The sequence below is a fragment of the Heloderma suspectum genome, chromosome 5 (genome assembly GCF_057233095.1).
Source record: "Heloderma suspectum isolate Gila_16-S chromosome 5, 16-S_ref, whole genome shotgun sequence".
NCBI lineage: Eukaryota > Metazoa > Chordata > Lepidosauria > Squamata > Helodermatidae > Heloderma > Heloderma suspectum.
The window spans coordinates 118,540,704-118,566,158 of NC_139462.1; the positions used below are offsets into that span (position 1 = coordinate 118,540,704).

The 25,455-nt window shown below is 43.5% G+C and overlaps 1 protein-coding gene across 3 annotated transcripts in view; it reads left to right on the top strand.

The window, feature by feature from the left end:
• The window catches only part of RAB28 (RAB28, member RAS oncogene family), a 132,042-nt gene extending 106,974 nt beyond the window's left edge, over positions 1 to 25,068 (top strand). The window contains exons 7-9 of one of the 3 annotated variants that reach the window (XR_014792192.1): positions 16,939 to 17,038; positions 18,811 to 18,945; positions 20,429 to 25,068. Coding sequence is in view for 2 of the 3 variants with exons in the window: in XM_084857103.1 (XP_084713229.1) it covers positions 9,886 to 9,957; positions 16,939 to 16,992 (126 nt within the window). In the remaining variant the exon portion in view is untranslated. Of the gene's footprint in view, positions 1 to 9,885; positions 9,958 to 16,938; positions 17,039 to 18,810 lie in introns of all 3 variants that reach the window. The other 2 variants (XM_084857103.1, XM_084857107.1) reach the window with 2 other exon arrangements.
• Positions 25,069 to 25,455: the final 387 nt, after the last annotated feature.

The window sequence follows — 25,455 nt, forward strand, 5'->3', positions numbered from 1 at the left end:
ATTCATCTTCTGTTCAGTTAGAATGCTCTTGGAGCATACAATGCCACATTGGTAAGGCCACACCAGTTTTTAATGGATCTTAAATCCTTCCCCATTTAAATCAAGGAAAATACTTGTGCATTGGTAATATTCTGAAATCTATAGATCACTTAGTACAATCACAGTTCTGAGTTTATCATTCTTTTGGCTGACTTGTAAAAAATGTATTAATGTCTCTGGCTACTGCTTGAAAGAAAACAATGTCACAAGCTGATTTATACCTTTGGTCAAATGCTTGCTTTGAGTTTCATCCATCTGTTAGAATACACAAATTATAGAAAGATTAATTGGCTCACAGGAGTTACATCTTGTTAAAGGGTCTTTCCTTGTCTAACTACCTGTCTAGCTGTCAAACAGATCATTGTCCTGATTAAAGTTGTCCAAGAAAAGGGATACTAACCAAATGAGTGATTAATACACGTACAAGCATAACAATTCGAAAAATAATTCTGGTTGCACCTTGATGAGAAAGCAAATTTGTATCTGTGATAAGAAGGATATTTCTACTTTGCTTCCAGATAATATTCCACGGACATTATTTAATTTATACTTGGGTAAAGTGCAGCAATAATTGTTTAGAAAAGTTTTTGACTTTCTATAAAGTGTTGAGATTTTGGAGTTGGCCAGAGTTGAATAACAACAACAACAGCAGCAATTGCTCAAGTGCCTAGTGTGGCAAAGAGACTTGTCTTGCCATCAGGCTTATAGACAAGCCACACAAGGGAAGGGGAGTGGAGAGGAAAACGTGAGGAGAGGTGAGTTGTTAACCATTTAAATCTCATTGGGGACCTGGCTATTCTTCACTTGTTGGTGTCTTTGCTATTATGGAAGTACTGCAATTACCCAACTTTAAAACATGTGTTACTGTTGCGTTATGCAGGCATGACACAGCCACAGAGATACAAAACGACTAGGATGATCACAGTCCGTATTGGCACTTTTGATCTAAAAGTGAACTGTTTCCCCACCACTCTACATTCAAGGGCAATGGCAATCAAGGGCAATGGCAGTTTCCAATTTTTGCTGGAGGCTTGAGCTGTATGTAAACGACTGTTTTCCTGTCTTTGCCATCACAGCATTGACTCCCCACTCTCTGACAAGGTCTGCTATTCCAAGCAGAAACAATAATTCAAATGATATAATGAGCAATATTCAGTCCCCCTAATTAAGTGATCTCAAGTTAAGTCATGCTCAGTTACTATCCCTGGGTAGGCTATCAGAAGAACTGGGGAGGGGATTTGCCTCCTTGCTAAAACTTTATATTTTATTCATCTCATTTGTATCCCACTCTTCCTCCAAATAGCTCAGGGAGACCGCAATTTAGCCCCATCACCAACCCTGTGAGACAAGTTAGGCTGAAGTCCCCCACCCTGTCCCACTCCACCATGCACAACACAGTTGGGTTACCAGACAGTTTAAATAAATAGAATAAACAGAATGACTTTATGTTTTTTAGGCCAGCATATAGATCCTCTTACATGGTTGTGCTGATTTTGGGATTGTTGGTGTCAAGGCCCCATGGGCTCTCTCAAAATCCTCTGCAGTGAATGTGAGGTCTGGTAAAAGCTTTGAAAAGCACTGGGCCAGAAATTGTTTTTCCTCCCCCCTCACCTTCCAACCCCCTCCCTCACTCTTATATTCTGGTGGTGATTTTGGTTTTCGAAATTCTCCGCCTTGACTTGCAGGGCTTTGTTGCTTGCTGCTATCAGAGTTGCAAGTTCTTTTGGTGGCTGGGGCTAATTTCAAAGGTTTTGTTAGCCGTCTTCAATATTCCTGTTGTTGACATCTCATTTTATTTAGACTCATGGGGCTTTTAACTCCTGTTTCAATGGCATTGTACACCTAGCAATGCCTTGTAATGGCTCTGCCTCATCGGTTGAGGCTGCATTTTCAATCATCCCTGCCTGGCAGCCATTTCTGGACCTTGGACCTTTCTCCGTTACCGTTTGAGTCACCTTCTGCTGGTGAGCGGGCATGAAAATCTGCATTCCATTTTCTCTCTCTCTGTGAATATTCTCTGTGGAATCCCCCATGCATAGTTAAGCACAATATGCTTTTATTGGCAATGGCTAGCGAGAGTGGCTTTGATTTCCCATTTCAGGTCAGAGTCTCAAGCTGCCCCCCACCTCCAATTTATTTAAACGTTTGTGATATGGGTGAAGAATAAACTAGGGCTGTGCATGGATCCCCTGATTTGCTTTGGAGGCTGATTTGGATCTTCTCTTGGGACCAATTCAGACCTGATCTGATTTGCTTCAGATCTGGATCTGAAACTTGGATATCCAAAGTATTCAGATTGTACATTTTCCCACTGACTTGCATTGGAAAATAGAAATGACCATAACTTGTTCAGTTTTATGATAAATGCATGAAATTTGAGGACCTGTCAGCCCCATTCGAGGTGAGTGAACCTGCAAAATGTCAGACAGTTTGGCCTCGTAGTTTTTGTGCTAGGCATGGGTATAATTTGGTTTTTTCAAAGAAATCTCTCAAAGCAAAGAGCTATAATTATTCAGTGCTTCCACAGAAGTGCATGAAATTTGGGCACCTGGCAGCCCCTATGGAGGTGACTGAACCTGCCAAGTATCAGACAGTTTGGTCCAGTAGTTTTTGTGCTAGCCATGCGTACAATTTCCTTTTCTCAGAATCTAAAACAAAAGGTTAAAAAACATCTGTCAGTCACACATGGGATTAGAGATCCTAATCAGAAGGTGTTTAAGGTGACAATGAGGAGGTCACTATTCCTAATCTCTGTTATAGGTGTGTGCTTTTTTTTAAGTGCAAAAGTACTTTCCTTTTGTCTGTCCTGAATCTGCCACTGGCCTGAGGCTCTTATTAAGGGAAGAAACAAAAGTTAAACATCTCTTTGGCTGCAAATTGCAATATACATTACCTGGAAAAGTCACACTGACTGAACTCAGTGGGGCTTATTTATTAATTGCACTGCTGCATTTTCTCTACTCCATATAATGTTATAACCCCCCTTTATTTGCCTTTCTTCTAAATTAAATAGCCCAAACACTGAAGTCTTTTATAGAGGAGTTGTTCCAGCCCCTGATCATTTTGGCAGCCCTTTTGCCCAGGAAGAGCAAGATGAAGCGAACATTTAAAAAATACATATAGCCTAGCCCCATCATATTCATCTTATAGTCATTTGATGTACACAAGGGAAAATAAGCGACAGGCAAAGTGTCTTGGACAATCAGCAAAAGTGATGATGCTTCATTTATGTGTATTGTGTACTGCTTTGCCCCACAGTATATATTGCACTGTGTATTAGTGTACTGCTTTGGACACACACTGTTTGCTTGTGCACAGTAATCTGTATGCTGCACTCACACAGCACGCAGCACGCATGCACACACGCACACAAGACCAAAAGAAAAGCAGATACAGAAAGAAAAAAACTACTTACAAAATAAGTGGTGAGGGGAAGGGAAATAACACCAAAGCCTAACCGAAGAGAAAAGGGGTGGTGGGTTTTCTCTGTATTCTTTCTATTTTTATAAGAATACAGAGAGTTGAAAAATAGGAAGGGAAGGAATTAAGAAGGGCAAGGAGCCAAAGAACAAATGGTACAAAGCAAGGAAACAAACTGCTGGGTTAAAAGTTCAGCCCTATTAACACCTAGAGATGTCACTTTCCAAGGCTCAGTTCCCCCCTTCCAACTCCTCCTCTCCCCCTCCCTTCCCTAGCAAGTTGTTACATTTGCTCAGATAAACTGTCTGGGCTTCAGAATTGTCCGAAGTGATCCAAACTGAAGTGGTCCAAATTACCCTGATTCGCTTTGGAATTCAGGATTCAGACCGAAGCAGTGTAGAATAAACCCATGTGCATTTAAAAGTGTATGTGCCTTTTTAAAAAAACAATGGGCAGCTCTTGTATGCAGGAGGAGAAGTAAAGATTCAGCTGCAAATGTTCTTTAAATAACATTTCTGCTTTCAGTTAAAGGGAGACATGAAGACTTGTTTATTTTTTTTAATGGATAAGTCACCTCATACCAAATGTCCAGGGGCCTGCCTTCACAGATGATTTGCTGCAGATTGGGACCATCCTGAAGTCTTTGGGGCACATGACGTTGTAGCCAGTCCACAGCCACCCCAGAATTTACCTGTGGTGAAGCTGCATTTTTGCAGAGTACCTGTACTTCATTGTTTTTCTTTAATTCGGCTCCCCTGTGGTTCAGCTGCTGTGTGCCCATCCCTGTTTTAAATTCGGTATCATTGGGCATTCCTAGGGGAGTGTCTTTCATCTGGCCATGCCTCAGTAACTTTGGTAACTAGAGTAACTAGCCTGCCTTTCCAACTCATCAAAGCACTAGAGCGCTCTTCCATGCCTTCAGAATCGCACTGTACTTCCTTTTTGCCAGTGGGAGTAACTAGCCTCCATTTCCCAGTGTCAGGGTGGATACTGAGCCCATAGAATCCCAGAGTAGTTCTGATTCTGAGGAAGAGGAGTCGCTCCTGGGAGAGGAGCGCGCTCCTCTTTCCCAGGGCCAACAGCTGACGGAGATTCCTCTCACCGTCATTCCTAGCTTAGATAGCAGTCCTGGGAGTGACAGAGCATGGGAAGCAGACTTGATGGATGTGCGATGCCGACACAGAGAGCGGCGCCAAATGGAGGGCGTGGAAAGGAGGCGTAGTGCCCGGTTGGCGCGCAAACAACGGCTGTGCCCAGAGGATCCAAGGGAAAAGGGGAGGGACTCTCCCTAGCCCTTAAGTTCAGGGTCTGCCAGTGATTCCCTTTCAAACGGGGACCAACTGTTCCAACTTAGGGCATAGGTACTCTGCTGCTCAGATCTAGTTGCTAACAGCAGAGTTGTTAAGTTGTAAAAGAGGAATAAAGCTTTGAAAAGAATCCCTTTGTCTGTGTCTGGATTTGGCTACTGGATTAGACTGAGAGAGGCCTCCAAGGAGCCCTTGACAGCCAGCTCCTCCCCCTTGAGAGCCTTCTCTGATGCATGTGTAACTTCACTGCTTCTCTGCATGGAGGGAGAGGGCTGGCTGGAGTTGCCTCCCTCTGTCAGCACTGCTGCTGCTGCCCACCACCATTCTTCCTCACCTGCATTCTTTAGTTTTCACTGTGTCGTCGTATCGATACAGCAAAATACCAGACTGAAGGCTCCTGCTCCTGGTCACCTCCTCTCACTAGATAGCTAGAACTTGAAACAGCACAGTTCCGATTTTCTCAATGGGAAAAAGAGGCTACAGATTCTCAAGGGGGCAGGGAGGCAGCAACAAAGCAGGCAACAAAGGCTGCAGACTGCAAATGAGTGAAACGACTAGATCGCTGTGTTTACTCCCTGGAAGTGCGCACCTGGGGTTTTATGACTGGGCAACACAGGCTGCAGACTGTCAATGAGTGAAGCAGCTAGATCCCTGTATTTACTCCCTGGAAAAGGAGAAGGGGGGTGGGAGCTCCAGCTCCCTGACCGTTGGCTGGAATGGGGTGAAATTGTGCTGGTGGGGTGCTCTCATGGGGAGCCTTCAAATGCTGTTGGGAATAATAACATGGTAGCTGGGGGGAGCCTGGACAGGGATGGGAAACAAGCCTCTCTCCTTGGTTGAGCAGCACCTGCCAGGTTGATGATGTTGTGTTCTACTCCCCCCACCCAACCCAGAAATACGTTGCTTTCAAGTGCTGTGCAACCTGTGATAAGCGGATTTTTAAGGTATGGTACACACGGCTTTTCTTGCTTCATGTGTCCCTGAAGAACCAAAGCCAATTCCATTAAAATCCGGATAACACTCCAACACAATACTTCATTCCATTGTTGTGAAGATCCCCCACTCCCCAGGGTAGCTAGCAATAGCCACAATCTGAAAAAGAAAGTAAGGTTATTGATCCATGATATCTCCCCAACACCCCCTTTTCCCCTTCTGAATGTAACCTAGACATCCCAAAGACCAGTTTCAGAACCCTCCCCAATGTGTTTAGGCCTTTGGTAAGTTTGCAGTCAGAGGGTTCATTTAGGGAATCTTTGTAGGTCAGCCTGTTGGAATGTCTTGCTGATAGAGAAAACTGGAGTAATCTTGCCCAATAGAACCCCATTCAGTTGCTTGTTTTTGAACGAGATCTCAGGCTCAGGGGCATTGTTAGGTAGGGCGAAGGAAGCAATCCCCCTCCTCCTCTCAGGCCATCTGTGATCACCACAGGAGCACTGCTGGTTATCACGAGGTATGGAGAGTAACCACAACAAATACTCTTAAAATACTCCACTTTTTGTATACTTTAATGCTAAATAGATTCAAGCAGACTTTGGATCTTGCTGTGAATTGGTTTGAATTTCTTCATCCCCACAAACCTAAAGCAAAGTCCCTGATCAGACTTGCCATTCAGTGACCTTCATGACTGATCAAAGCTCATCAGTCCTTCAGGTCAGGTCCCCCAATGCCACCATTATCTCAATTACTGCAACATGCTTTGAGTGGGCACTGAGGTCACCACACAGACACAGCCCAGCTCACCTTTCGCCTGCACAGGAATTCCACTGGAGTATTATACCTCAGGGCTGCAGGTTTGCATGCAGTTGGGCCCAGGTAAGTTCCATTGATGTGCAGAAACGTTATTGACCTCAATATGATTATCTGCTTGAATAGTGAAACTCTACCATACCCCCAAACCAATTTGAACAAGAAAGAGCGGGATTTTGTCCTGAGGCCTGTCCATTGTTAGAATGGGCTCCAGATCAAAGGAGCTTTTGTATATACAGCTGGGGGAATCCCTGGCCCAGGTTCAGACACCATCCTGTAATGGTGTAAGGTTTCAGAAATAGAAAACTTTGCATTCAGGAGATTGTTTCAATTGTATCTTCAGGGAAACAATCTCCTGTCAGTTCAATTAGTCTTTTTTTCACAAGGAAGTATGGATTTCAAAGGCAAAAATCTACAATATGTTCATCCCAGTTCTACATTATATGAGAAATGAACTATAGCAAAGTATTTTTTAAAAACAAAACAATAGGCAACAATCCAGTCAATGTTTGGCACTGCTTAAGTTGCACTGAATTCAGTTGGGGAGATTTAAGCACTGGTGCTTAGCTTTGACTGAACTGTGCCCTTATTGGGTAAGCCAGCAACATTGCTAGAATCTAGGAGTCATCCACACAAGATGTGGAGTGGCATGAATGCTTCTCTCAAACATTTTCCCCTCAACCCAAAAAAAGCTTCAAGAAGCTATAATATGGGCCATTCTTCCCATCAAAATGCTGCTTGTCCTCCTGCAGGGAAAAAGTTGCTGGTATTTGTGGTTTTCTCTGGGGAAGCTGTGTCACCAGACTCAGAACCTAAACCTGGCATTTCAAACCTCTGGAACACTGGGACATGGGGGAGGGGGCTTAGGGGTGGTGCCGGGCTGGCAGATCTGGTGCTCAGCTTAGAGTGTCCCTCAATGGCTGAGTGTGCCAGGGGGCATCTTGCACTGCTTGCCCTTGGCACTGGCCATGCCCCGGAGCATCTGGCTTTCAGCTTCTTTAAGTGAAATGTTTCCATCAACATTCCTGTCAGATGTTAATGGTCAGAGCCTAGGAGGGAACTGTGGGCAGTCTGGCATTGTAATCCAACACCATCTGGAGTGCTTCCAGCGCTAGCAGTCAGAAGGCACTGTGAAGGAGTGGTGGGTAAACTTGGGAGGGTTATGTGTGGAAGACAACAATGTCTGGAAGCCCTGTAAAATTCTGTGGGCATGGCAGATGGATGGCACAATGAAAGCCTTGTCTGGGGCTTCCCAGATTGGGGAAACCTGCTCTAGTCTATGGAAAGGAAAGGTTCCTCCTGTGCAAGCACCGGGTCATTATTGACCCCTAGAGGGACGTCGCTTTCGCTGGTGTTTTCATGGCAGACTATAGCGGGGTGGTTTACCATTGCCTTCCCCAGTCATGACTACCTTTCCCCCAGCAAGCTGGGTACTCATTTTACCGACCTCGGAAGGATGGAAGGCTGAGTCAACCTGAGCCGGCTACTCGAGACCCGGCTTCTGCTGGGATCGAACTCAGGTCATGGGGAGAGTTTCGGTTGCAATACTGCCGCCTACCACTCACCTCTTCCCAAATTGGCTTCCTCTGAAGTTTGCATTACATTCAAGACTCCCCTGCATACCTTCACCTACTTGCTCCTTCCTATCTCTCTTTGCTTTGTTTGCTTCCTCTTCCTACCTGGCCTCATGGCTTGCCTGCTGCCCACTTCTTTTGAAGCCCAAGATTTCCGCCTCCATCTCCCACTTGCATTCCATTTTCCTTAGCTGCCCTTTATCATTGGAATGCCTCTCCCCGGTACCCAGGCATTCACATCACACCCCCAGCCCCTGCCCACACAATGAAATGTGATGATGATTATTTCTGCTATGAGATCAATGTACTGTGAGTTGTCATGAGAATACAGACTATAGCTTCAATAATAATAATAATAATAATAATAATAATAATAATAATAATATCACTAACCCATCAATTTTATCCCACTTTTCAACCATGATGTTTTTTTTTTTTCTGAGAGCAGCTTACCCAGGGCTTTCCAGAACCAGGAGCTGATCTTGATCCCATCACATGGTGGCTTTCAGGGTCACCTCAGAGGTATTGCTGATGCCATGGCACCCAGCTCTACCACTCTACCCCAGAATTTTCTCCTGCCTTCAGTCCTGTATCTCTAAGTGCCTCTCTGATATTTCTGCTTGTATACTTCTTTGTTGTCTCAAACTCAACTTGTTCCAAGACTGAACATTGTGTTGTTGTTGTTGTTTTGCTGGTAACAGGATAGTTGCTGGACAGGCATCTAAAAGGTGACTTTTGCCTAAACTCCACATATCCTTTTTCCTTTCCCCCATATCAATGCTCAGGCTATTGCACTGAGCTATTGGGGTGGAGACAGGGCTGTTTCTCATTAAAGTGCTGTTGATGGGTTGTATTCAGGTACTAAGAATTTGTTGGGCACTACCCCTTAAGTACGCCCTGGTTTCCACTCTCCCTTCCATTTGGCTTGGGACAAGCCCTGCTGTAGCCCTAGGTGAAGAGTCTTTCCATGGAGCTGAATAAAAACTGGTTAATAAAGCCAGTTGTTACAGATAAATGTGTGGAATTGCGGTGCGCAATAATTTTTTTTCATCATTTATTCCTTATTATCATTTAATTATTTATTTATGGAATTGATGTTATTATTCATTTATTACGTTGCTTGTCTTTGTTATTTCTGTCTTTTTTCATTGCCCATTGTTTTCTGTGGGAGACCCTGATACTCTTCTGCTGCCCATAACTTCCATGTTTTCCATCCAATTCGCATGACTTTTTCAAGTATTCTACTACGCCTCCAAAAGTTCAGACCTTCCAGTTTTAGAGAAGAAGGAAAAAGGGGATGCATTTATAGGCATGTTTTAAAAAGGCACACAGAGATATAGCCTAACCAGTATCTAAAATATGTATTTTACTCTAAATATGGGGTATGGCGCTTTAAATATAGAAAGGAGTAACTGTTTGAGCTGCACATGCTCAATGTGTCTTTGTTTGTTTGGAGTCTTTCTGGGTTTCTTCTTCACCTCACACAGGTTTGTTGTTGTTGTTGTTCAGTCGTGTCCGACTCTTCGTGACCCCATGGACCATAGCACGCCAGGCCTTCCTGTCCTCCGCTCTCTCCCGGAGCGTGCTCAAGTTTCACTGTGGAGATTATGTGGAAGAATTATTTGAATTTTAAGCTGTGAGCAGGCTGACTTGGATAAGTTAAATATTCATAAGTTACAATGAGCAAGGTAATATTACTCTGTGCTTGTTGAGTTGGACACATTCTGTCTGCTGTTGTTTTAATTGTTGCAGTTTTTCTCTGTCTCTTTCCACATCCTATTTGTGCTCTTGGTTTGAAGAACAAGAGCAAATTGTATCTCTACAACTCCATCATCGAATATATGAATAGAGTGTCCTTCTTAACAGTGAAGGTGAGAAACATGCCTTATTATTGCTGTTGTTATCATTAGAAGAAGAGGAGTGATTACGTGATGGGACTTTTCATATAAAATAACGAGCTGTTCTATTATTGTTATTTCTGTTGTGTTCTTACAAGAGATCCTGACATCAAAGTGTTATATGTATGGATAATATAGGTGTGCATGTTTGTTTTAATTGCCTCTGAGTCTGCTTCCATAGTAGTCCTTCAAGTTTGAATCCTAGGGAAAAAAAGAGACAATTACACTCACACAGAGCACAAATACCTCAAGGTTACTTTTAAGACTGTAGGGAGCAGTGGACAAGCCTTGTGATGCTCCTGAGCCTTGAAGGAAATAAGCTATGCAACCCCACAGGTTATTTTTAAAATTATTTGTTACATTTAATTCCTACCTTTTTTCCTCCTAAGGAACCCAAGGCGGTGTACATAATCCTCCTCCTCTCTATTTTATCCTCACAACAACAACCCTGTGAGGTAGGCTGGGCTGAGAGTCTGTGACTGGCCCAAAGTCACCCAGGGGGCTTCCATGGCCATGTGGGGACTAGAACCTGGATATCCCGACTCCCAGTCCAACACTCTAGCCACTCTAGCCACGCTAGCACCACACTGGTTCCCCCCCATCCACCCCCCCCATTTTGGTTTGCATGAACAGTACTTGGTGTTCAAGACTTAATGATAATACATTTCACTAAAAAAACCCCTGCTTTTTCTTTTCTACCTCCTTCCTCTGACCTCCCTCTGGCTGCTGGGGGGAAATGAAACAAATGAATTCAAAAAGTGTTCCGAATGAAAACCAATGCATACATGACATTCAGCCTCCCTTTGTCACTCTGGCATTTGTTTCTTTGCTTGAAACGAATGAGCCCTATTCATTTCCATTTTTCCTTTGTTACTAAAAAAGGCTTCTAGTGTCGATCAAGGGCCACATATACATGGGGCATTTACTCCAGTCCTACTGTGCCCCCAAGACCATCAGCACACATGACGCACACCAGTCTCTGTAGCCAGCACGCTTTTTCCTTCTGGAAAGCCTGCATTTTTTCAAAGTTGTTTTGTGGTGGATTTTCAGGTTGCACCGGCTTCAGTGTGGTTTGGAAGTCTGTGTGACCTCAACTAGCGATACTGGCTTTGGTGCCAGCTGCAGGGAGCAGCGCTGATAGGAGGAAGGGAAAGTGGTGGCATTACTGCTTTTCTGAAAGAGTGGACCTTGTCCTCTTTCTCTACCCTTTGGTTTAAGTGCTTTCTCTACTTGTTCTCATTCTGGGCATTGATAGTGCACATAAGATGGGGGACTGAGAGATGGGGGAGGAAGGGCAAGTTGCTTTCATAAGCGTTTTTTGGGACCTCCAAATGTGTGAAGGATTGGTGCTTTGTAAACATCTCTCTCCCTCTCCTTCTACCAGGTCCAGAGCAGTGTCTGCTATTATTATTAATAATAGTACTGCTGCTAGCTTCCCCGCACCATCCATGGCACCTCTCTCTCCCCGCAGTGACAGCGACACCCCTAAGCCCTAATGAAGAAATGCAAGGTGCTCAACAAGGCTCCTCCAGAAAAGTGATATTGTGAATGACTGAGCAGCAGCAGCAGCAGCAGCAGCAGCAGCGCCGGCTTCTGCTATTATGATTAGTAGCAGTAGTACTGTTACTGCAGCTGCTCTCAGCCATTCACCACCAGGTGAATACCAGCAGTTTCTGCTATTATGATTATTAGTTGGAAGGATCGGTGCTTTGTAAACATCTCTCCTTCTTTCTCTCTTCCTTCCCCGCCCCCCCTCCCTCAGACCACCACATCTACAGGGGGCAAGGAGAAGAAAGGAGATGCAAGAGCAGCCCTGGGCCTGCGATTATTATTAGTAGTACTGCTGCTCAGTCATTCACAATATCAGTTTTCCGTAGAAGTGCACTACTTTACCTGGGCTTAGGGGCACCACTGCCACTGTGGGGAGAGAGGGGCGCCATGGATGGTGGGTGGGGGGAGCTTATGTTATTATTTTTTGGGGAAGCTTGTTGATGCCACAAGACTTCACCCACAGTATGCCACACAAATGCAGTTCTTTTTGGGAGGGGAATACCCTACTTTAATTGGCATGTGTGTGCCATAGGAGGAGTAAATTAGATTTCATGTTAACGCAGTTTTAACACCAGTGCTTTAGAAAGCATCTCCATGTAAATAGCTTCAAGGTTCAACATGGCTGTGGCTTCCATTGTTGCTTGACTTGATGTCTCCCTTCCCCCTTCCCTGGCAAAAATGCTTGTTCCCACAGTAGGACTTGAACCCTCCTAACTGAGCTCTGGGTTTAGCTGGGGGGTGTGCTGACAATGTCTCTCAAAAGGATCGTAGTTTGTAGTCTGTGTGCAAAAATGGGACTTGAGCCTTCTCCTGCAGAAATCCCTGGGGCATTTCAGTTGCAGGGCTTATGGCGGCTGCCTACAGTGGTTCACAGAGGTGAGGTTGCTGTGGTGTATTTGTGCCTGTTGAGTTGCGTCTTGTCAGAAAGTTACCAAGGCATGTAAAACAGTAGCAAGGGCTCTACCCTCTCAGGATACAAACTGACTCACAACCTGTACTGATTTTGAAGTAGCTAAAAAATAGTTAAGTCCAGTGAACTGAGAGACAATTTGGTGGAGCACTTTTGAGACATCCACAATTGCTACGTGCCCCGAGCACTTTAGACTTTAGAAGATCTTTTAAATATATGCCCCCACCCCTCATTCTACCAACATGATTTACAAGAAACACTCAAAATGTGAGAGATCAGGCAGTTACTAATATTCATACTAAGGCTGATTCATAATATTTATTTAAAGCTTTTCTGCTCCACTCCCCTGTTGAAAAGGCTTCCCAAGGCAGCTTGCAAATGAATAAAAATACAATGCTTAGCATATTTGAGCCACGATTCTTAATTTCTCGTGTTCGATGGTAGTGTTTATAACCAGCACCTCCAAAGAACATGCACCAGTTTCCAGAAGATGAGAAAGAGTCTCTATTTCAGTGCTGCTGGCTGTACACAGGGGCCTGGAAGGAGAGACGGCTGGGATGCACATTTAACGGTGCTATTTGCCAAAGTGGCCAGCAGGGGTCGAAGTCTCCAGCTCCTCTCTTGTGCACTTCAGATCAGAGAGGTCTTTTAGTCAGGGGACACAGGCCTGAGTGAGCGGGCTGCAATATGTGCAGAGGAGGAATCAAGGCAGAAAGGCCAGAACCTAAATACAGGTGGCCAGATATGTTTAAAGTGGTTTAATTGTATTAAATATTAACTTGTGTGTGTAGAGTATGTATTAATCCCAGTGCATTTGGGCTCACTGGCCAGAACGCTGGAATGTAGAGCAGGGTTACGTTTTATAGAGCAAATGGGCAGAATACTTCTGCATCCCTTTTGTTACATTTTTACAAGTTAAAGACCTAGAGACGTATTCTCTCTCTCTCTTTCTTTCTCTCATTTTAAATGAAAGCCAAAAACAGCAGGGAAGGGTCCTGGAATATCCCACGTGCCCTCACTGTGGCTCCTGGGTGGGTATCTTATTTACCTTTTCGCTCCCACAGGACAGCTTGTTTAATTCCATGATTTCTTGGATGAAACTGATTCTGTAGTTCCTTTCCAATCTGGGTTCAGGCCTATTTTGTGACAAGCAGCCCTGGCTGCCTTGATGGATGACCCATGCCAAGAACTGGACAGGGAGACTGTGTCCCTTTTGTTTTTGCTGGACCTCTTGGTGGCATTCGATACCATCGACCATAGTATCCTTCTGGGATGTTTGGCCTGTATGGGACTAAGAGTGACTGTTCTGTGGTGGCTCCCCCATCTGGCTGAACATTCCCAGGAAGTGGTTATAGGGGATTGTTATTCAGCCCCTGGCCGTTGGTCTAATAGGTTTCTCAGGGCTCTGTTTTCATTCCCTTTCCTTTTTAAAATCTGCATGAATCTGTTGGGAGCAGTTATTGTGCTGATGCCCCCCACCTCTGTCTCTCCTTTTCAGCTGCTGCCAAGGAGGCTATGGACGTCTTGAACCTTCGCTAGGACACAGGAATGGATTGGGTGTGGGCTAACAAGTTGAAGCGCAGTGCTGACAATATTGAGGTCCTGATGGCCAGTAGACAATCTGACCCGGGATTGGGAGTACAGCCTGTTCTGGATGGGGCTGCCCTCCCCCTCAAGGACCAGGTCCGTACTTGGGGTGCTTCTGGTTCTGGCATTGCTTCTAGCTGCTCAGGTGGCTGCTATGGCCAGAACTGCCTTTGCCCAGCTTTGGCTGTTGTGTCCGCTGTGCATCTTCTTGAAAAAAGTGGGTCTGGCTACACCGATATATGCTGTGGTCATGTCCCATTTAAATTAGTGCAGCGTGCCCTAGTGGGACTGCCCTTGAAAAGAGTTTGGCAACTGCAGATGGTGCAAAATGCTGCAGCTGGATTGCTTTCTTGTGTGTGCTATATAGACCATATTACACCGGTCTTACATCAGTTGCACTGGCTTCCAATTTGTTTCTGGGCCCAATTGAAGGTGGTGGTTCTTACCTATAAAGTTTGAAGTGTCTTGGGGCCAGGGTATCTGAAAGACCACCTCCGCCCATATGAACTGGCCTGTAGTTTATGATCTTTGTGAGAGGCTCTATTGTATCTCTCACCACTGAAAGAGGCTAGATTGGTGGGAACCTGGGACAGAGTCTTTTCTGTGGCAGCACCCTGTTTATGAAATGTAGTGTACCACTTCTGACTGCAGATTACATGGGTGAATGTTTACCCATTAAAAAAATCCAGTAAAAATAGAAAACTAGCATGCTTAAGCTAGGATCCTTCTGCAATATCTAGTTTTCTATGTGAAGATTTTTAACATAGGGAAGAGATAATATCTGCAGTATAGAATCATAGAATCATAGGGTTGGAAGGGGCCTATAAGACCATTGAGTCCAACCCCCTGCTCAGTGCAGGAAGCCTGATTCCCAGGTGATCTCCCATCCAAGTACTAACCAGGGCTGACCCTGCTTGGCATCCGAGATCAGATGAGATCGGGCACATCCAGCCCTTTCTGAAGTGATACAGTGGGAACTAAGCCACTCTCATTTTGTTACAGTAGTGTTGCCCTGCTTTGCTACCTTGTGCACTGCCTCCAGGCTGAAGTCTTAGGAAAACATGGGGAAACATTCATTTACATAGAGGAAATAGTGAGAAATTTAAACATTTGCAAGTATGGGAACTCATGGAGGTGCTGAAAAGAAAGGTCACACTCCAGATAAGTTCACTGTTTCACAGAGTCACTTTAATAGGATGTTTCTGGGGGACTCAACTACAAAAACTACAAATTAGAGGAGTCGGGGGGTGATTAAAAGGTTGCATGGATTGGCAAGATTCTTGATACAGCTGCTGTATTCAGTTAAAAGTTGGCACTTTTGAATTAAAGAATCTGCACTCTTCCACCTTACTGCTAATAATTAATCTCTATTTTTTTGCCTGTAAGGGCTCATTTGCACAATTTGCCACGTCAAATGCCAGGTGCATTCCGCAGCCTTTTTGAATATTCGGCCTCCCATCGGGGGTTGCTATGTGACATCCGAACCTGGACACTATAGGTTAATTGTGGATTAGATTAACTGTGGGTTGTCAGGTTAACTACTAATTGTAACTTAACTGTGGGTTGTTAGCCCATTATTATGTCTGGGTTTGGACATCACATAGCAACCCCAGATCAACCCCATCATAAATTGAATATTCAAAATGGCTGTGGAATGCTCCTGGCACACACTGTGGCAAATTGTGGATTGATTAATTAACCCACAATTTGTAGCTGTTACATGCAAACTGGGTCTGAAAGTAAGGACTATATGATAGGATGTTTTGCAATCTTTTCTCAACTGTTGCTCCCTCATGCTACCTCAGCAAAGTCCCACAAAATGCATGAATTTTACAGGGTGCTTACGGGGAAGGGAAGGAAGGAGATCCTAGAGCTGTAATTACTCAAGTCTATTTTGACTCCTTTTTTTTTAAACCTAAATTAACATATGACCAGCCTGCTTGTTTGAAAGCAACTAATACATAAGCTATTTCTCCCCCATCACATCTCTAATTTTTTTATCTGTATTATGGAGTGAATGCAACCGCACACCATAACCAAGGTTTGAATTGACTATGAGCTTGTCTATTGACATTCTATATATTTTCTGATATCTCTCTCTCTCCCTCTCTCTACAATTTCATGGAGGGGAAAGCCCGAATAGTTATTCCCAAACACCCCAAAATCACACTTTACCAGCTACTTGGGTTCATGGTTTGAGTGCTGGTAAACAATGATTTGAGCCCACTGTACATGCAGTTTGGAGAGATCCTTTTGAAGGTCTTTGCTAAGTTTGCTCAGGGGTGAGGAACTTTGGTGAGGAACTTTGTCAAAAGCCTTTTGGAAGTCCAAGTAGACAGTATCTACCGTATCACTCCTGTCCACATGTTTGTTGATACTCTCAGAGAACTCTTAAAAGTTAGTGAGACAGGACCTACTTTTGCAGAAGCAAAGAAATGCGGAGTGAAATTGCACTTAGGTCTTAAAATCGCCAAGCATTATATACTGGACAAATTTGTATATTGAACCAAGTAATTACAAACATCACCAACATTACTTATTTTAACTGTCATTTCAACTTTTTAATTTTAATTTAAGATAGCATTATTTGTCAAATTCTGTCCCCTTTCCCTGACTCTCATAACTCCCTAGAACATAATGGTCCTTCCTTATATCATGCTTTACAGGACATAATAAAGTGTCCCTTATTTCATTTCCCCAGCACTCAAAAAAAGTCTTACCTGACAACACTAGTTTGAGGTAGCCATTTGATAATGCAAAACTTTATGTCCATCTTTCCCCTATAAAAACATATAGCCTGGAGAGTAGAGCTGTCAGAAGCTCAGAAGCTGTACAGAAAGCAGAACAGGAATGTGAATTAAATGTTCCTACAAAGTACATCATTTTCCTCTCTGGTTCTCTTATAGACCATATATGGGAATCTTCTACCGAACAAGCCAGCAATAAAAACTCCACATTGAATGAGCACTTCTGCAGCAACCAAAGGACAATGCTTGTATAATTTAGGTGAGAGCTCTTATTTATTACTGTGAAATTATGGTGCACTTTGAAGTGCTCCTTATGTGCAGAGAGCAGAGGAGATTCTTAAGCTATTAACATTTGATCTCCTGCTATCATTAATCAGGTGCAGAATGTAATCTAAATAATGTGTTTGTACAGTGTTGTCTAAGGGATAGATTTGCAGCCTGGCTTTGAACTTAAACTGGTCTTCGTTTAGAGACAAGATTTTACTTCTGATGTTATACACTTCTGGTGGACGTTGCTCTGATTATTTTAATTTGTACAATAGGATGTTTTCAGTTGAGGGAAAAGTAAATTTTTAAACAATCCTGCAAATATTTTCTCAGTTTAATCATTTCCCCAGTTTAGTCATTTTTGGGATTGAGATATTGCAGGTTAGGAATTGGTTTCCTGGAGTTCAAACATCGAATAAACAAGAGATAGAGAGAGGCGAATGAGGAGGGGGAGAGAGTGAGAGGGGGGAGGGCCGGGGAGGGGGGAGAAGAGCTTGTTTAATGTAAAATCTGTCTCCCTTGTTTCAAGGGCTATTGTCATTGTTTGAAAGTTATAATGTATGCATGCTGGCAGTGGGGGTGGGGATAATGTACTTCCGTGTGTCCTTCAGAGAGTTAGGCCCAAACCTTAGCTCTTCATAAAGCGAGATAATAGGGAATGGATTCATCTTCCTGATGGTGTGTATGTTTTGCTGAAAAACAAACCTCTTCCTCTCCTCCCCCCCCTTTTAACTATTGGGCAAAAGGCATGTTTCTAGCTTTGAGGAGAACTGGTGCAATGGTTGAATTCAGATGAAATGACAATGGCCTGATTCACACATAATGTTAACCCATGGTATGGGTTGTTGAATTCTGGGTTGTCATGATGTGCGAACATGGTCATGCTAACAAACTATGATTTGTAAGCCACAAACAACCCAGAAAGAGAATCCAAGGATTGTTACTGGGTTGTGAACTCTGGGTTGTTTAAACCATGGGTGTTGTTACGTGTGAACCCCAAACCATAGGTTATTCATGGGTTATTTTGCCAAGCTATAGAGGTGGTGGGCAAGAGTGGCTAAAAAAAACCCCCTAGTCACTCTACATGCCAGTATTACAGTGCCACAAAGGCATTTGGGATACAGGGAGAGAGCAGGTAAAGGAGGATGGAAACAAACCACCCAGGGATTGAGAAAACAAACAACTGTTGATCATCTGCCAGACAAATCATGGATAGGGCAACAAACCATGGGTTAAATAAACCATGGGTTAGTGTTATGTGTGAACCAGGTCAATGACTCCACTTTGCAAGCTCTCAGTTACTTAGGAGTATCTTGGGAAATCCTGTGACAGCTTCCTGTTATCAACCTATCTCTGTACCAATGGCATGAATATCTTGGGCACTGATTCCTAGGAATGTGAATCAGGTCATCTGTAAGAGGCTTTTTCACTGCTCCATTGGGATGATAAGTGGAACCTTACTTTGGAAGGAGCTCTACTGCACATTCACATCATAGTGACCAGCAAAGTCATGGTGGGCTCAACGATTTTGGGGAAGGTTCCTGCATTTGTGTGTGGGCAACAATGGCAGGTATATTCACTGATTATTGATACCCCAGAACCAGCGTCAATTTCCATCTTGAATTTATGGCCATTGATGCAAACCTTCCAGAACCCTGAAGGTCCTTAGTGTGAATGTTCTGAATGTGATACAATTCCTAGACTTAATTGTCATGTGAATAGTCAAGCTCACATGATGGCAAGTAACGTGAATCTCTGTTACAGTTCCTTGACTTTATAGTGATGGATTTTGAATGGCATATTCACTCAAGTTGGCCCTTCTTGCAAAATCTGCATTCAGCATTCTTGACCCTGCACACAGAACAGTAACATAACACTCCACAACCTGAGCAGGAATGGGTATGCCTCGACTTCTCTTCATTCCTCATGTGTCCCCTCGGTTCTGTTGACCCTGTTGCTGTCTGCCTGCTTGCTATCAATAGCATGTATATTAGTAGCTACTCCCTTAATTTCTGTGGCATGAACCGATGCAGTTCCACTGGCTAGAGCCTTTACTTGAGCCATTGCAAATGACATATTCATCTCAGTCAGTCAGGCACCACTGAAATGCTTTAATCGGGAGCGCCACGCACAAGGTGGTTCCATGACATGTCATCTGGAAAATCACCCATATTGCAGAGTTGAGATGCAGTTCTGTGATATAAGCCGCAATACCCTTATTGGACTGCTCAAGTCCTGTGAAATGTAAATATTTGAACAAGGACTGAAGGTCTTGGTGAGAAGTGTGCCTTCGGGAACTGCACAATTTCATCAAATGTAGGGACTAGGGATGGCAGAGAAATCTGCCACGGACTCCAATGAGGCCAGATTCTGTGGCGGAACGGACTACTCCCCCCCGCCACCCCCAAAATTCTCCCCAGATGGACCCTACGTGCTGCCGGCCGGTCTGGGTCCGTCTGCTGCCATCTGTCCACTGCCCCGGATTGCGGACGCAAATGGCGTCCAGCATAGCCGACGCCCTTTGTGTCCCTGTTCTTTGTCATGATAGGCTACGTAAATATTGACATAGCCTATCACTGAAAAGAGCAGGGACGCAAATGGTGTTGGCTATGCTGGACGCCATTTGCGTCGGCAGCCCGGCAGTGGACGGAAATCCAGCTGTGGATGGGCCCAGCTGGCGGCTCTGCGGACTCGCCACAGAGCGGAGCCGGCTGGGGAGGATTCCGGGGGGGGGGGACATGGATTGCCTCCCCCCAGCCTGCGGATGCCCGAACTGGAACAGGGTGAGAATTTCGTACGCCCCAGTAGGGACATAGGAAGCCGCCTTGTACTGAGTCAGACCATTGGCCCATCTAGCCCAGTATTGTTGACACTGCGTTTCAGCAATGGCTCTCCAGGGTTTCAGGCAGTTTTTCCTGCCCTACCTGGAGATGTTGGGGATCGTCCCTGTGACCTTCTGCATGTAAAGCAGGTGTTCTACCACTGAGCTACAGCCATTCCCCATAAAGTCTTAGTCTTGGGGGAAGTAAGTGCAGCGAGTCATCATATTATGACAAATGTCTGGGCCCCGCATATTGACAGGACAGCTCACTTCTGTAAAAGATCCCATTCTTGTTTGCTTCAAGGTATAATGAAAGCTTCTCAGCATATTAATCGTATCAAGTAGGTTGACCGAGCATATTGCTAATAAATAATTTTTAATTGTTTATCTTAATGTTGAGTACATCAGATGTAGGGAACCAGCTATGGAAGTGGTTAGACCATGGGATGACAATGGAGTTAAAAGAGTATTGAAGAAGGACAAGGAGATTGCAGAGAAACTGAATGAATTCTTTGTGTCTGTTTTCATAGTACTTGAGACTGGATTCACATTTCTTGCTAGGTGTTCATCTCTCAACAGAATCCTACCTTCATCATCACAAAAGGGTTGTGTTGGGTAGCAGAACAGACAATGATTAAGCAGGTCTTTTAAACACAACATAACTTTATTGCTACATAACATGTCTGGATTAAAACTATTTATCAACCTGCAGAAAGCACAACTATGGAAACTCAATAGATTCAAAATTCACTTTGAACCATAGAGCCCCATGGCATATATAACAAAAGGTATGTATTAGAACTTACCTACCCATCCTCTAGCATTCGTAGATCAGAAATATAGGAACACTCTTGCAGACTAACTGCTTTTGTATTCATAGACAATATGAAGTAGAGGATCTGGTGAATTATCTGTTCCATTGCCCACCTTATAAAGAACCAAGATGGTCTGGGCTTGTCCTACCATTGTTCCATTTTGGTCTGACATTCACAGGATTATTAATCTGATTCTACAATGATTGCTGTTTGTTAAAGATGCATATGTTCTCTTAGGCTTAGGCTGTATCACTAGCATATGGACAGTATCCTCCTATCAAGCGTTACAGACATTTTGAGCATGGGGTGTGACTAAGAGAATTATTATAAGCATGGGAAGGACAAATCCACTGCCGATTTACAGCAGTGGACAGTTGATATGTCCCCTTTGTCAGTGTTTGAACTGGCACTTTTTCAACTGACAGGCAAGGCAGAGGACTTCCAAGCAATTTGGTCTAATGTCATTGAGTTTTTCTTTGTAATTGATAACAAAAACCTGCCAGCTTAAGACCAGAGTTAAGGCTATCTCACGTTGGTCCAAATGCCACAAAGCCAGGCAATTCAAAGCTAAGGCTGATGCCTTAACTGACATGTTCCATGATCAGTGATGATGTTGTACTCTTAAGTACAATCGGCCATTTTGGGCCGATCTACACTTATGGGTTTTTTTTGCTTCCAATGAGGTTTCACTGCCTGTCTTTCACACTATGCAGTACCCGCCTCGAATTGGAACCAGAATTTCCCGCTTCCGTGCTCCCGCTTTCAATACCCTGATATCCCAGTATTTTCCCTTAATGTGCTCTGATTTTCTGCCTTTGCTACCATATCTGGTCGTAGTCCCCTCCCCTGCCTGTCCACATATGGCGTTATCTTTGAAGAATCGTGGCTTCTCCGCAATTTGTTTTTCCTAATTCAGGCATGATCTTCGAAGATTCGAAAATTTGAAGATTTGAAGCTTCAAATCTCTGAATTTTCAAATCTTCGAAGATCTTGCCTGAATTAGAAAAAAAAAAAAAAAACCCACGGAGAAGCCATGATTCTTCAAAGATAACGCCTTAATTTTTTTTTTAAAAAAAAACCCGAAGCGGGGGATAGGAGGGGGTAAAACTTAGTCTCATTTGAAGGGATAGAACAACCCCCTGCTCAATGCAGGAAGCCTGATTCCCAGGCGGTCGCCCATCCAACTACTGACCGGGGCCGACCCTTCTTCGCTTCCAAGATCAGACAAGCGCCCATACATCCAACCCTTTGCTTGTTGCTGAGGAAACATTGAGTGCTGAGGAAGCTATCAGTAGTATCAGTATCAGGAAGCTATCAGTAGTTACGGTGATCAGTAGCCGTAAGACGACATGGGGCCGTTGAGAGCTGTGAGCGTGGTGGGCGTGGAATCAGCAGAAACAGGAAGCGTTTCTGATCCTCCAATGAGAGCCTCCGTCTTTAAGAGCAGGAAAACAGCATAGCACTCAAGTGTGAACCGAGCTCGCGCATTCGATGAAGCACCACAACGGGGAAAATGGGTGAGTATGGATAATCACGTTTTAATGAAAGAGCGTTTAACCCGATAGGACACCGAATTCATTTGATGGCGGGCGCAATGTAGATCAGCCCTTTAACAGTAACAGCCACCAGCAACAAGGGGTTCTTTTCCCCACACTGCCTTTAAGAGGCAGATGCCCCCTCCTACAGATATTAACTCTTCATTCACCAGAGTTGGTTTCATGCACTTTACCACAGAACCTTACAAGTATTAGCACTGGCACAATACTGATACAATAACCCTGCAGTATTTTGAATTATGGAATGATTCTGAAACACACGTACAATGTTAGCTGGGTGCATGTGTGTAAGTGAATAGATATGGCCCCCTATGTTCAGAAAGGCTTACTTCTGAGTAAGCCTGCACAGAATTCCAGCATAACTTTTCTGTTTCCCACCCTATCCCCTCTTCATCAGTGATCTATCAATAAGTGAAAGTGAGTCCCTCAAAGTTCAAAATTACCTCACTCTTATCTCAGTTGACGGTTTCCTGCTACCCCTCCGCTACTGTCAGAATACTGACAGGAATACTGGAGTTCCTCTCAAAACACTGGAGTAATTCTATCTTCAGAGTGAAACTGAGCATGCCCAATGTAACTTTGCCAGCAGTTGCTTCCATAGACTTTCATGTGGCAGAAAACCCTTAATAACTTTTGAACCACTGCTCAGAATTTCACCAACCAATGAAAGGCACACCACCTTGACAAACATGAATAAAGTACATCAGTCATTTTCACCAAAATTTGAAATACATTTATGTGTCACAGATATGCTGAGTCACAGCTTAGAAAAAAAGTAGAAATGTGTAAATTTTCAGCACTTTTTAACTTGCTGTACCTGTGGCAATTTTTACTGGATCGCTTTGACATTTTGCACAACCGTAGAAATCATTGGATAGATCATGGATACCAAGTTTCACTTTATTAGCTAAACAGGTGCCATTTTTATAAGCAGTAGAACTGTCAGGTTTATAATGGTAGAACCATTTTGTTTTTGCAACTCACCTTAACTAAACGGGCACTTGTGTGCCCCCTTAATTTAGTAGATTGTTTTTCTCTCTCTCTTTTAATTTGTATTCATTCATTATATATTAATATACTAGAAACCGGATTTGTAATCTTTGTTTGTTAATTTTAATTATATTGTCATCTAATACTTGTAATGCATTGAAACTGGTATTTGTTTTCCTGTCTTTTAATCTTTTTTCGGGGGTAAGTTTAATACAATTTAATGGGTGTGGGGGAAGAGCCAAGAGAGAGAATTATTCATGAACTCACAACTAACTTAGAAGCCTTTGAGCATCTCTACACCAGCCTAAAATCCTGCATTTCAAATGGGGCTTTCTGCTTCCATTTTAACTGCAGATCATGATGAACTCCCTTTACACACGCTTCCTTCCCCCCTTCCCCCTCCTTTCCCCCTTATCTGAGTCTTCCATAAGTTTCATTATATAGCCACTAGATGGCGATGTTGTCTAGCTCCTCTTATTGCAGCGGTTCCTTTTTCAAGGAGGGAATTCAAGTGGAACTCAAGCACTGTAATTTGATAGCTCATTATCTCCAATCTTTTAAAAAATTGACTAAAGGTCTTTATAGGTCTTTTCTGGGATGGTACTACTTCAAACTGCAGGAAGAGGTGGATTACATGTTTGAATGCTTCCACATTAAAAATCCCTGCACATAAAAAATAGAATGTTAGGGAGAACAGTTTGTCATAGCCTTCTTCCAGATGTGCTATTTTTCTGTGTTTAGGGAACTTAAAAAAAAAAGTGGAAACATTGAAAGGTGCAACCCTCCCACGTGCAGCCTGAAAGAGGGCACAATCCAGAAAAAGCTTTACCACTTGATCCTGCTGGGTGTATGCATTGGCACTATCCACCTGTAAAACTTTATAATGTAACATACCCAAGGCATTTCTGTTTGTATTCATTTTTGCTGCTATTTATTTTGTATCTTTCTTTTCTTTCAGAACCGAAGAACGCAAAACTGAATCTTTCCTCCTGTCTCTCACCACCTCTAAGATACTGTTAGAAATAGTTGTGCTGAAAATAACAAACCTCTGGCCATAGGCGTAACTTCTTGATGCATCTTTAATGACTATTATAATGAAAAAGTAGTTAACCATGCTCATTGCCCAAGCCCCATAGTCTCAGCTGCATATTATTAAAACAGAAAGCAGCAATGGTCAGATTCTTAGAAATCTGAGAATGGCATGAAATGGAGAAATCACGGGAAGGAAAAATAATCCAAGTGATGATGGGGTGATGTGAGTACTTGAGATGGGCATCTAAACATGGCTCAAAAGCAGCACAAGATGTGCGGTTCATAAATGTCCAGTGGTCCACCCCTCCTATTGGGGAATTGGCCCACGGGGCTCCCTAATGTTGTGCCATTCCATGTGGATGCAGAAAAGGAATTCCTGGTGGACTGCGTCCTTCCTAAGTGATTATTTTGACGATTGGTAGTCAAAACAAATGTGGATTTGTCTTTGATTATGACTGACTGTTCAAAGTTGGTTGTAGTTATATGTTGTCTTTGTGTATATTGTCTGTGTTTTATGTCAATGGCTTTTAAACTTTGTATATTGTATTTTAATGTTTTAATCTCTGCAAACCACCCAGAGAGCTTCAGTTATGAGACGGTAAATAAATGTAATAAATAATAATAATAATAATATTGATAGACATGTTTATAATTGTATGCTTTAAATAGTATAGAACAGAATCCTGTAAATATAAGAAAAGAATGATGAAATATTAGAAATCTTTACATATATTCTCATGGATTGGGGTATGTCCTAATGTAACTATTGATACTAGGTATGCTGAATTCATTGATAAAAATCTCTAATAACCTTATTTTGGGCTAGAGCTTTATTTAACCCCCTGCAAAAGAGCCTGAAGTCTCTGAGATGGCTGCTGAAGGATGGTGCCACAGGACAATCCTGGCTCCTGGTTAGGGGGACCCTGGGGCAAGATGCCCTTGGAGGGCCTCCTTCTTTCTTGTTGACATTACCCACTTGCTCTCCCTCTCCCTCTCAGCCCTGTTCCCACCATCACCATGAAGATGATCAGGGGACTGGAAACAAAGCCCCAGGAGGAGAGACTGAAAGAACTGGGCATGTTTAGCCTTGAGAAGAGAAGACTGAGGGGAGATATGATAGCACTCTTCAAGTACCTGAAAGGTCACAGAGAGGAAGGCCAGGATCAGTTCTTGACCATCCCAGAGTGCAGGACAC